At 33.6% G+C, this 13,948-nt stretch overlaps 1 protein-coding gene across 1 annotated transcript in view; it reads right to left on the bottom strand.

The window, feature by feature from the left end:
- Positions 1 to 13,948, bottom strand: part of LOC117120217 — a 32,257-nt gene that overhangs the window by 9,691 nt on the left and 8,618 nt on the right. The window contains exons 3-10 of the mRNA XM_033265234.1: positions 13,026 to 13,277; positions 10,956 to 11,090; positions 10,598 to 10,744; positions 10,212 to 10,340; positions 9,389 to 9,538; positions 3,619 to 3,930; positions 1,609 to 1,676; positions 1,204 to 1,444 (exon numbers count right to left, since the gene is read on the bottom strand). Of these exons, the coding sequence (XP_033121125.1) occupies positions 1,204 to 1,444; positions 1,609 to 1,676; positions 3,619 to 3,930; positions 9,389 to 9,538; positions 10,212 to 10,340; positions 10,598 to 10,744; positions 10,956 to 11,090; positions 13,026 to 13,277 (1,434 nt within the window). The remainder of the gene's footprint in view (positions 1 to 1,203; positions 1,445 to 1,608; positions 1,677 to 3,618; positions 3,931 to 9,388; positions 9,539 to 10,211; positions 10,341 to 10,597; positions 10,745 to 10,955; positions 11,091 to 13,025; positions 13,278 to 13,948) is intronic.

Consider the following 13,948-nt stretch of genomic DNA (forward strand, 5'->3'; position numbering starts at 1 on the left):
GCCCCAGGGCCCTTACTGGCTATCGACGCCGCTGGCTCTATAGTACTTTCTAATATGGCTTTGTTTATACAAAACAGCATAATGTCTCAACATTGACTGTAGGACATATAAATCCAGTAGGTATGGGGGTCGGGAAAATTTTGTAGAGAAGACTCCTTTGAAAAAGCAGATTTACCATCTGAGAGTGTCACTTCAGAGCGTCTGGAGTGGCATATTATTCTTAAAATATTCTCACGTCAGCCCCAACTATATTAGGACTGAGGTGGGTGTCTTTACCTATTTCTCGCCATTCCCGTCAGACAATTTCTGGATCCGTCTTGTCATGATAATGATGAATTAAGTAAATCATTTTTTTATGTTTCTAAAAGTAAAATACTAACTGATGTTGTGTGTGTTTTCTATCTCCTCAATCCTGTTTGATCGTAAGTTAGACGGTAGCATTTCCAATCATAATATACTACTCGCACGAAAGTAAGATTCAAAAAAAAGGAGAAAAGAAAATAAAACAGCCCTTGATTGCTTTTAAAAGTACTGTAATAATAATAATAATTATAATAATAATATAATTATTATTATTATTATTATTATTATTATTATTATTATTATTACTATTATTACTATTATTATTATTATTATAAAAAAATAATAATATGTGATCTGTGATAACATTAAAAAAAAGTCAGATATTGATCAATTTAGGGATGTTGCTTGTCTGTAACATTTTTGCAAGTTATTGAAAACCAATATTTTTTCAGCTATTTAGAGGAAGACATGCTATACAAACCTGTATACGTACTTTTTAAATAAAAGAAAACCCATGTAAAGCGTGTTTTCACGGCCGGTCATACTTAGGATTAATTCTAAAATGGCGTAGTTATAAAATGGTGAAAAAAAATCTACGTTGGTCCTGGCGTGTGAGGCTGTTACGTTCCAGTATAGTACAGTAATTAAATTGTTGTAGCTTGGTTGTATATATAATATGCAGGACAGCATAAGCCAAATTAGGATTATATAACTCTCGCATATTGCATTCTACAAGGAGAGTCACTAGTCCTACCTTATGAATTTTATGACAGTAGAATAATGAGCACCCTATATTTACCTATTATTGGATCCAATGAATTTATTTAATAATAATACAGAATATTACTGCTAATTTTTATAATAAACATGTTACACTAATTATAGTAGTAAGGCTTTAACCTGATGGTGTTGTTTGAACCGCTACAGGTACACCCCAATCTCCGACAACCTCTTCGTTATTAACAACTCTAGAAACGACGTCATAAGCAACACATTTTGATAATTCCGATATCTTGACTTCTGTTTGCAAACCGTCCGTTGTGTTGACAATGTCATGTTCATTCCCATCTTTGCTTTGGTATCGCACTTGATATCGAAGTATATCATCACATTGGATTTTCTCAGGAGAATTTGAAACGGGCTATAAGTACAATAAAGGAGAAAGGCTTAATATCGCTAATACGTTTTATCTTTATATTAAATTATATTATTCAATCAATCCCGTCTACTTGCCATTTCTCTACGTGAGAACACGTAATATTGAAATTAGGATTGTAATATTGAAATAGGCATACGCATACTTACCTTTATTGTAAGGATTATCTCATTACTATCAGCTGTTTTCAATTCTATTTCTGGCTCATCTAAAGGCTCTTTAGGAAAAGAAATCATTATATTATTTACGAATATGTGACGTCTATATTACAAAGCCAAACAAATTACATTATTATAGCAGCACATTAAGGCCATAAAAAAGAATTCTTGTGTTGAAATGGTGGTGCCAAAGGGGGCTGGGGATAAAGCCACCCCCCACCCCCGTCGGGAAAGCATAGCCCCACCCCCCGTCGGGGAAGCATAGCCCCCGTCGAGGAATAAACAATTAAAATAATTATTTACTTCATAAACTATTTTTGTTAACTTTTTTCATCACAACCGTGTTGGCGTGGTTGACAGATTTCATGCAACATTTCAAAAACGTAGAAATTCACTTTCCAGTATGAGGATTTGAAAATAAATTAGATGGTTACATTGCATACTCTTCGTTTCTTGTTTTATTAAAAATGTTTTGGTTTTGGAAGCTGATTTCGACATAAGGCAACATTAGCCTACATGAAGTCGTATTATAGTAGCTCGATGCTTATCAAATAAGTAATAAAAAAAATAGCCATAATTCGTCAAATATATGTGGCTTCCAGGAGTATTCGCCCCCTGACCCCCACTGGGGGCCCTAGGCGGCCCTTGGCCCCCAGTCAAGTGAGACTCGATTCGCTCCATCCCCCCCCCCCCCCCCCGTCGGGGCCTTTGGACCTTCTGTTCACTGTACTGTTGTGTTTGCCACGTTTTGTTTAAGATGTAAACGATATGCGAGACTCTAGAACTCAGCAAATTAATCGAAACGTTCATGTAAATAGACTATTAAATACTAGGCCTACCGTCTGACAGGCATGGACCTCGGTATCCGACGCCTGAAAATCGATTGTTCCCTTAAAAATAAAGTTATTAATTGCCAATCTATAATATTGTGGTCTAAAAGGACAAATGTGGGCTATATTAAACGATAAAAACTCTCCCTATAAATCTTTGCTTTCAATTGCACTTGATATCGAATATCATCACATTCTATTTGCTCAGGAGTATTTAAAAAAGTCTATAAATACAATAGAAACGAAAGGCTTAATATCGCTAATCTTGTATCTTTATATTAAATTATAATATTCAATCACTCCCTTGGTGTAGACTCCCATTCAGACCGATTGCGTCACCTACTGTCGCCGAACATCCGGAGTTAAAACTGCAGCCCGTGTTCAAGAGCTTGAACAATTTCTCATAGATTAAGAACTTTCAAGACACATGTTTGTTATCAAATCTATTTTGACTAATACATATATTTCTTGTACTTACTTTCACAAATTAAGTATCATTTATAGTTTATGTGACGCACTCTTAGATAACCTTATACATGCTAAGATTTTAATCATCGCACAACCACTTCAACACTAGTGGCACGTGGAAGGAAAGGGAAATCTCCAATCGACAGGTTTGGAACCCCAGCAACCCTCCTTCCAAACCCCATCCTATCCGTTCGTCTGGGGCCACGACGTATATAGGAAGCCCGATAATCTCTCAGTTATCGCTACTGTATTACTGTGATAAAGCAAGGTAGTCTTAAAATAAAGTAATATCATATTATTGTGGGTAATTATTAATTTTCATTTTATATAGGTTTTTAGCCGTTTTGGAAAGACTGTGTAAGACTGGAGGTGGGATTGTAGGGCTGTGTCACCACTCTTCTCGCGCAACCATCCTGTTTAATTTCCAGCATGTTAATTCCCATTTCGACACCTGGTTAGAAGGTGTCTTGCTCAACTAAATGACACAAAATATGTGTACAGTGAATGAAACATCCGACCTCAGGTTTGAGATATCAAGCAATAGCCATTTCGCCAAAAGCTTTACTACGAAAATATATATCACTTTGTCTTTTAAATGATGATCTATGAAATACATGAAAAAAAGATGATATTGATAATGGTAGTGTTGGTGGTGGTGGTGGTAGTGGTGGTTATAATAATATCAGTAAGTAAATAGCCTTACTTGTACATATAGTCTCTGCTGATCCATGTTCACTAGGCGGTCCATCAGTCACTATGCCGCCAACTAATCTCGAATGTCGTGTGTAGAATTCAACAGTCGTATGTGGCAGGAGATTTTCTATGGTATATACACCATGTTCAATGTTATTAACTGTAATAAATGCACTTGTCCGCGATGTTTTGTACCATAAATTACATCCAGTTATATTTCCTGTTCCAAAGTCTTGAACTGGATCCCAGCTGCAGGCTGCAATCTTTAGGGTGGTTGCTGTTTGAGTCAAAAGTGTTGGCGGTTTGGAACTGTAAGGTAGTGCTAATAAAAATAACTTTCATTATAATATTTATTTTTTTAATATCAGGGTGGTAATATATTAAATTTATTTTAAGTAAATTATGCGACTTCATATTAAACCATATGTTAAGTTTTCATTAGTCACATTGTTTTTTAAATGTGATTATATGTATGTACAAAATATAGGTTTAAACTGAAGTTTATTTATTTATTAAAATCCAACAGACGAATCATCGCCACTAACAGGCTGGGTGCAAAAATGTAGCTAAAATGATAAACATCATACTAATATGATATGATATAATATTACAAAATAAACACAAACAATACACAATTACTTATAAATTGTGAAGTACGAGAGTCCGAAGGATTACAAAAAAAATCAATATCGTTTGTAGAAGAAATAGAATTAAATTTCATTGGAATCCTAGAAAGAAAACTACGTTTACAAACATCAACTCTAAAAACTACGTTTACAAACATTAACTCTACAAGGGACATTGAAAACAGGACAATAACGCAAATTAATAGAAAAAACTTACAAAACTTAAAATTAATCCGAACAATAATACGAGTTCAAAGCCGGACACTCATTCTGCACTACGACGGTTGTACTACCATCGCACGTCAAATCCTACTCTGTTTCATGAGAGCGCCGAAGACACGACGCCGTCTGCTGATTGTCGGTGGCAGTCTGAACAGATCTCATTAAAAATTATCTGTTGCGCGCGCGTCGTGGCGTTGCATTCTTTTATAGAATCGCGTCGGACGACGACCGTTGGTCGCATTGAGTGCCTGGCTTAGTAACTCCAAAGACCTTAAATAACATAAGAATTTGCTGTTCCGCGTATTTGCATTAAAATCGATGAAACATCCGCCCTCCCGTGTATAGGGTAAAATTTGACCATTTTACTAAGTGGAGAAACTACAGGAAACAAACGAACCAGAGCGGCACCTTTATAATTGCTATATAGCGCCGCCGCGCGGACGGGGTAAATTGCTCTCCTTGTACCCACAATGTCTTTCGAACGGATTTCCCATTATAATGGGAAGCTGCTCTATCTTTTGCTATTTATTACCTTTTTTAACTCTCACATTATCGCGACCTAGCACTGCGACCGTACTACCGGCGGTTGTATCCGACTGGAAGTAGGACCTGCATTTGTCATTTATTGTGGAAAGTATTGATGGCCATTTTATCCAAATGATTATGACACGTGTGTGACACGTCTACGATTAGACTGACGACCAGTACATACCACAATAAAATGTTCAACATGTTGAAAACTTCGCGACCATGCACGACCTCTGCCTTGTCACGAGCAAGTTGCTCTTATCTGCTATCACACTATCATGACCAGGCCACGACGGTGTCGTTCGTGTACCGATCGCAGTGTAGGTCTTGATAGAGTTGGAGAGTAGCTAAGACGACTCCCCGTTTCACTGTCGGAATTCATAATTTTTGCTAATTGTTATGGTCATGACACTGCATTATAGTCCAGCAGTTTAGGCACATCATTTTGGTTCAATCTGCACTTTTTGATAAAAGCATGAAACTTGGCAATACAAGTATTATAAACCATAGCGAATATTTTCAGGTAGGGACTCATGTTAACAGTGCCATTTTTTCAGAAATGGTAAATTTTAGCCTTATTCAAAATAATATTGTACTATACATCAATCTTCATTTATATATTTGATAGTAGTTACTTAATAGTAATGCTTAAACTTATATTATAAGTATTAGTAACATATTGCATAGGTCTATAAACGTAAAAAAATAAAATTTCTATTTTAGCCATATTTATGTAGGAAAAATATGAACTACAAATTCTGTACTTTTATAAATAAGGTTAATGATAATTATGCTTAAAGGTAATAATTACAAATAGATTCAGTCTTTTAATCTAATTATAGCGCCAACAAGATGAACCTTTGCAGAATTTTATTGGCTGTTTTCCGTTTTCAGAATGAGTTGTAAAAAAATAAAATTTATTTATTTTTTAAATAATTATATTCCATTTTTAATTAACTTGTAAATGGTAAAGAATGTATTACGTAAACCATTTTACTATAACCCATACCTGAATACCTGTAGCAAAAGTAACAACAAAATTAACTAATATAATGTAAATTAATGTAGAGAATACGCATTACTGCCATACAGTAAAAAATATTGTGCATGCTTATTAACCACTGCAAATGTTAAAAAAAAATGTACCAACATTGTAACAAATATACAGTACTGGTTTCTGATACTGACCTATATAAATCCAAAATTTATTTCGGCATGTCTGTTGTATCTTAGTGCTGCTTTTCTAACAGTAGATCCCCTATTAAGTGACACGCTCGGGACAAAAAAAAAGTGTTTCCCTTAATAATAGTGTCCCCTGATTAATGCCACCGCTATTTTGGAACACAATAACCAAAACAGTAACATTTCCTATTAATAGGAGTTTTTGATATGCTTTCGTACAATGGTGATATAATTAGATTATAACAATAATTTCAATGCATAAATGTATAAGACAACAAAATCTGTATGTTTCAATATTTGTTTAAGGTTGTGCTATATAGATAGATAGGTAATCAAACGTGAACATACAATAAACAAGAAATCGCATTGTTAATGGTTAAAATTATAAGATTGATATTTAAAAGAAGTACAGTAACGCATGTACCATTAGTAAAGCATAGTACATAATTATATTAGTAACTGTACTTCATTAATATTTTTATGTCCGTTCTAGTTAAAGCATTCCAGTTTGATACGTTTATTGTTTTTTTTTTTCTTATTTTAAGAATACTGTAGTTATATAGGAGTTAAATATGTATTGATTTGACAATTAGCCACATTCGGAAAAGTGTCTCCGTCTCCTCAGTAAGGGTGTCCTCTCAATAGGCTTGGCAGTAGTTTTAACAAATATATTTCCTCTCGTTCTCAGTAATAGAGGTGTCCCTATAAATGGGTTTTATTGTAGTAATATAATACCAACAACTGTACCCATTTGAGGCTCAGCTGTTTCACCGGGAAAAAGAATAATGTAGTGCAAAGTGTAATATCTGAGACAAGTACGGTACTATTACAGTAGCACTACGCTCATAAATACTGTATAGCCTACATAATATCCATATATACTTACTGTTAGAAGTAAAATGCATCGCATTATGGTGTTAATCATAAAAAGGTTATAATTATGGAAAATGAAGTTATTTTCGCAGAAGTAGGAAGTCTCAAGTTATACTAATACTAATAGTAAAACATAAGGTCAAAAATTGTCATTTTGTTAACAAGGTTATATCTTTATGTTGGCAAGTACTTGTTATAGTTTGATAGATTTTATAACAGTTGTTGCTGTTACAAAGCAGCAGAGTAGCTTTTCACTATACTGCCCCCCCCCCCATGGCAAAAGGGCATAACTGACATTTTTGGCGAAAATGAGTTATATAGCCTAGTGGGGTCAGTACATAATGTTACACATGTTGACACAAAAAAAATTGTAAAAAAAAATTCCCCCGGGCTAGATAGGGGCATGGCAAAAGGGCATAACTACACAATTTTCAGTAAATCCCCAAGGCAAAAGGGCATAACTGCAAAGATAGGCTGTGATACGCTGAAGCGTGACGTTCTTTCAACAGCCAACTAATCAGAAGAGAGCTTTCTCCCTGGTTACAATGAAGGTTGCATGTTAAGTTGTATTATTTTTATTATTCTTACTGTTTGTGTATTCACAATCTGTAAATAGAAATTGGTTAAATAGTATGATTCTTGACAGTAGCATATGTCTAGTTAATGTTAGGCAAACATGATAAGCCTAGTTAATTTATGCTATATAATCTTGCCTTACTTTGAATGGCAACAGTTTAATACTATGGAAATAAACTATAGGAAAATAGTAACTGTTTAATAAAAATAATTAACCATGGCAGAATAACAATTCACATTTTAACTAGAAATAACAGTGACAAAGACGGACAACTAAAACGATTATTTAGCAAATAACTATGGCAAAGAGGCACAACTACAACATTTATTTATAGCAAATGGCATGACAAAAAGGTATAAATGCACAGTTTACTCGAATCAACTGTGTTCACTAATATTGACGTGAATCACAAACCTGAATATAATATTTTGCTATAGTTATTAGGCCTAGTTCATGTTTGCCAAGTTTCATGCCTGTCTCTTATACACATCTAGATGTGTATAAGAGACAGCATAAATACTGTATAGCCTACATAATATCCATATATACTTACTGTTAGAAGTAAAATGCATCGCATTATGGTGTTAATCATAAAAAGGTTATAATTATGGAAAATGAAGTTATTTTCGCAGAAGTAGTAAGTCTCAAGTTATACTAATACTAATAGTAGAACATAAGGTCAAAAATTGTCATTTTTGTTAACATGGTTGAATCTTTATGTTGGCAAGTACTTGTTACAATTTGATAGATTTTATAACAGTTGTTGCTGTTACAAAGCAGCAGAGTAGCTTTTCACTATATGTGTATTGTAAAAATCTCTCTTAGTTTTGATTCTGATACCTTGATTACATTCATTTTTAATGGACTATAGCAAAATGATCTACCTAACAAATTATATAGCATTCAAAAATTAAATAAAATTAGAATACGATTATCAATGTTTTACCACATCAGACTGAGTTTTATAAAAAACATGTTGCATATTGAAACTGCCAATATAATACTGAAATATTCACCACGTGAGGACTCAAAATTTTGATTTTTTTTTTTTTATGAAAAAGACTTTAACTATTTCTCATTAATACCTTTAAGCATATTCCTATCTACCATTATTTTTATATAATATAAAGAATTTGAAAGATAATTGTAAGAAGTTTACCGTTTTGGACCGATAGAGGGCGCTATTGACGTGAATCACAAACCTGAATATAATATTTTGCTATAGTTATTAGGCCTAGTTCATGTTTGCCAAGTTTCATGCTTTATCACAAAGTGCACGATTTTTTTGACATAACTGCTTGACTATTAGGCTGGCTAAAAAAGGAGCAAAATGTACGGCTAACCTAATTAATAATTACACGCTGACTGCGATTCATAAGATTAGTAGTTAACTTAAGAAAAATGAATGCAATATTTTTTTTTTCTTTTTGCATACGAGTTGTTTGTGAGAAAGGCATTGGAGAAATCAGTAAAAATAACGTCACATTGGAGTTGATGAAGTAGGTAATAATAATAATTTATTGGCTCTCTCTTTCAAAGCAGAGGAACACTCTCACGCAAGAGAGGTTCGACCATACAACAGAACAAAAGTTACAAGTAAAGATAAATTCATAAAAAAAGAGACAATAGTAATGAAAAATCCAAATCCAATTAAAATAATATAATATTCTAAAGTTTAAAAATCTTAACTAAAAGGGGAAAAAAAATTTAAAAAAAAATTAAAAAAAATATTTAAAAAAAAATAAATAAGTAAACTGTACGTGTATCGTTACCTATGCTGCAGTCTTTTCCAGTCCATGCTTCGTGACATCCATTGTCGCAGCTCCCATCGCGATTACAATCGGCCGAGTCTTTACAATGACATGGATAGTTGCACAACACACCAAAAACACCAGACTCACAGGCTAGATTAGGCATTAGTTCTAAAAGAAATTTAAGCATCATTATTATCTTCAAATGTTGAGTCTAAGAGTAAAAGTTAGGTCTACATTAACTTTAAACTATTACCATTTTAGTGTTCACATTATAGGCTTATCCTATTTAAAATGTCATATTCGATTGTCTTCCTGTCCTACGTGTAATAGCGTCCACTTAAAACATATCACAGTATGGAATACTAGGATTTATTGGATTCAAAATCGAAAATTTACACATACTTACTAAATTAATCATTTGAATGATAGATAGAATGTCATAAATTCAGTTGTTCATTGTATTTTGCATATAATGTTATTGAACTCCCCAAGTTTTAAACATCATAATGTAGCTTGGCTTAAATTTAATCAAGTACTATTTTTTTATGTAGCCTTACATTACCTTTGTAGCAACTTACAGATTGAGCACTAAATAGGAATACTACAATTATTATTAAAATACAGTAGGTTAATTCAATTTTCTATTGAACTTTTGTTTTCCGAAACAAGATATAATTACAATATGTAATTACATTTGTAACTTATGAAGAGTAGTATTTCTAAATTAGATTATATGACTGTACTGTTTTTTTTTTTTAATAGTTTGCTATTTTTTATACGAAATAATTACAAATGAATCTACTAATACTCATAACATTTGACAAACAAAACTTGAATATACCTTGACAAGCTGGTCCCATGTAACCGGTAGAACACCCTGATGAACAATCCCCTGTTTTTCTATTACATACTCCTAAATTGCAGTGACATACTTGGCGACAGTCTGCACCATAGTGACTTCCATCACATGCTAAAAAAATAACAGAACAGAAAAAAAAAAATTGGTAGTCGTTTAGAGCGTATTTCAATTGTCTTGAAAAGACATGTGACGAGTGACAATGTTACGTTTATCGTTTCAATTAAATTATACAAGATGTAAATCCTAATAATTTGGGTTACTTGTTGGTGTACTGGGAAATTTTTCATTTTTTTTCTGACATAATTAACAATGTAATGAACATTAGGAGCATCAAATTTATAAACGGAAACAGCTATAACTATCCAAACCTGTATTGCAATTGTTTCCTCCATATCCGTCGATGCACGCGCAACCGGCAGGATCAGGCGGACAAAATAGTTTACCACTACAAGCTTCATCAATACCATTACTGCATACGTTATTGCAATTACGTCCCCAGTCGTTTGACCCACAACCTAAAGTAAAAACAGGAAGCATAACTCGTACAAAGAGATATATTTTGACTTAGATTAACAAAGAATTTTAATAATATATTTATTCCATTATTTAAGAATAATAATATATTCTGAAACAAATCCTTAAAAAAAATAAATAAATGAACTCATGCGCTCCAGATCATACATTACGTGTGTATAATCAAATACATCAGGAATATCCTACGCCTACCTGTTTCGCAGTTATCTCCTTTGAAGCCAGCAGGGCAAATACAAACACCATTCTTGTCGTCACAAACTCCACCGTTATAACACACAGGACAGTCCATTTCACATTCAGGGGGACTCCATTTTGGAAATGGACAATCTAAGTAAATAAATAAAAACGAAAAACTAAAATAATATTTAGAAAATGAATCACGGGGAGGGTAAGAGGGCCAGCTCCCTTCGGGGCTAAGGCCCCCTCCCCCGTCGGGGAGAAAAAGCCCAATTCGTCTGGGAGAAATAAAGTGTATTTTCTACATAGGCCTATTATTAGATTCTAAAATCTTTTAAATACAAGCTTTTGAAACCCCTAAATTGTCGCCCGATCACGCCCAATATTTTGTCGTCGGGGACATCGCGCCATTTCCCTTCGAGGGCGTCTGACCCCCCCCGTCTGGCAAAATCCTGGTGCCACCTAAATACAATCTGTGAGCACACTCACCAATGAAAGACCAGGCAAAGAATCAGACAATTATTCGTTGGTGATGCGTACAAATTAATAGTAAATGTTCGTATTACGCCATAAGCACGCGAGACAAACAGATGAAACCACTCGTACTGTCAGTCCAATGACGGTTCACTTTAACAACTGTCATTAAAGGAGCCACGTTTCTATTTAAACCACTTCCTATTCTAGTGAGCTAATTGTTCAAAAAAAGGTTCATATATTTAAACAAAATATTTAAAAAATCATTGGAATATATATATATAAATGAAACGAACGAAACGATTTAAATATAATCGACTTTAGAGCAATACTTTATTATTTCTACATTTTTCATTATGAAATTGTTTACATTAGATACATAATACAGTGTATTTATATAGTGCTGCTACATCAAAATCGTGGTGCTGAAGAGAAAAATAACTAGATTTAAAAGGGTCACAAGGACGAGTTGGGTCACATGAATCTAAAGAATATATAAATGAATAAATATAGGTATTATTTTAGCATATTTTCACTAATTTCGACACGAACGCACAAATGAAATTCGAATGTTTGATACGCGCGTACGGCGTTGTTATTGGCCATTTCTGAAATAGACTGAAAATATGTGAATACAGTGTCAAGAACCAACCCAAAATATGTAAAAAAAAACAAAAAAAAAACAATATGTTTAGCTAGTGTACGTGTTGCATGCATGAAAATGAGCGCACAGCGCTGAAAATGTGAAATATTTTGAAATACTCTAATTTTGTCAAAAAGTTTTATTTTATATCTTTTTTCGTTCCCTTTTTAGCTTATTTTTAAGTCCCTTTTAAGTAATGTTACATTCAAATTAGCTCATTGCCACGATTTTTAAATTTTGAATAAAGAATTTAAAAAAAACAAGTAATTTTGAGCATTTTAAAATTTTGACGCACGCGTACGTGCGTGTTATCATGCGCGCACGAAAAATCTAGAAACATGACATTCAACCTTGGCCTGAAGTTTATGCCCACTGAATATCATGTTGAAATGACAATTTGTTAGGATGATATGTTAGATAATGACTGATCACATTAAAAAGCTAATTGTAACTACCGTATTCCAGGCTATGCCAAATGATCGTTGAAGTTTTCATGTTAAGCTATTGGCAATTTTGTGATATTGTGCCACCAAAAAGGGGAGAAAGAAAGAAGAATAAAAATATGAAAAGGAACTTGACAATCACAAGTGGAGATCCGCTTGAGATGCAGATCACCAACAACTAAACAATCCAAGGAAGTATGAGGCATTAGTTAACTGTACAAGTATTATTTTTTTTTTTTTTTTAAGTTTCTAAAGTGTCAATCTCGGATTATTAATAATTAACCATTTTTTTCAGATGTGAGGAGCAGATTAAAATAAAGACCAGCATTGAGCAGATTTTATTTTTTTGATTATACTATGTTCAGTAAGAAGAGTAGTATGAGATTCCGAAATAAAACGGATCTACCGTAAAAAAAAAAAGAAGGGAATTGCTCTTAGAAAGGTAAGTTGGAAAAGTATGGCCCATGACTGATGCATTTAAAGAAAAAAAAAAAACGTGATTTTGAAAATGAATCGCTTATTTACCTCTAACAATGAGTCTCATTACTCCACGGTTGTTGTTAACGGGACTGCCATCGGTATAACATTCATATACCCCGTCATCTTTAGCGCGTATATTTGAAATCGTAACTGACGATTCACCGTTCCACATTTGAATTGCGTCACCATAATTTTGTCTCCATCGTAAGTTGGTATAAGTTTCGCCTTTACTGAGTTGGATAGTGACGGATTCCCCAATTCCGACAGTCATCGTTCGAAACTGCATTCTAATGTTGGCTGCGGAAAAATACATAATACTAATAATAATACTAATACTAGTAATAATAATAATAATAATAATAATAATAATAATAATAATAATAATAATAATAATAATCTTTATTTGAAACTTCACTTTTAAAACAGTGGCACACGATGGCGATGCGTTCACAAGAGTATAGCATACAACATAGAATTTAAAATAAAATAACACATTAATCACACATACATTCAAATACTGTACTGAATTAAGACACTGTGTAAAAAAACGACTTAAAATAACACTCAATAATAATGATGTCTGTAGCGCTTTGAGAATGCTACATACCTTGTTGGATTTATATATTAAATCAACAGTGGCAGATCCAGGAATTCGAAAGAGAGGTGAACCAGGGTGGAACGTTCACAGACTAAGGAACCACTCACCTCAGCCCCACCATGGTTGGGGCTGAGGTAAGAAAATTTATGACTAGGGCATCTCTAGACGGCCTGAAATTACACTCTCGCACTTCGATTTGAATAAATGAAGGGGAGGGGGCCTTGAATCCACCTCTGCTCAAAACATTATTTATCCAGAATAGTCATAATCACGAAAAATGTACATGAAAAACCAGATCACATCCTAAAAAACAAACAGCAGTACTAAGACATACATCAGGAGCCGACTCGATGGAGTTTAATGTCATACC

This window comes from Anneissia japonica, unplaced genomic scaffold (genome assembly GCF_011630105.1).
Source record: "Anneissia japonica isolate Jap-2015-1 unplaced genomic scaffold, ASM1163010v1 scaffold14868_len205136_cov114, whole genome shotgun sequence".
Taxonomy (NCBI): Eukaryota; Metazoa; Echinodermata; class Crinoidea; order Comatulida; family Comatulidae; genus Anneissia; species Anneissia japonica.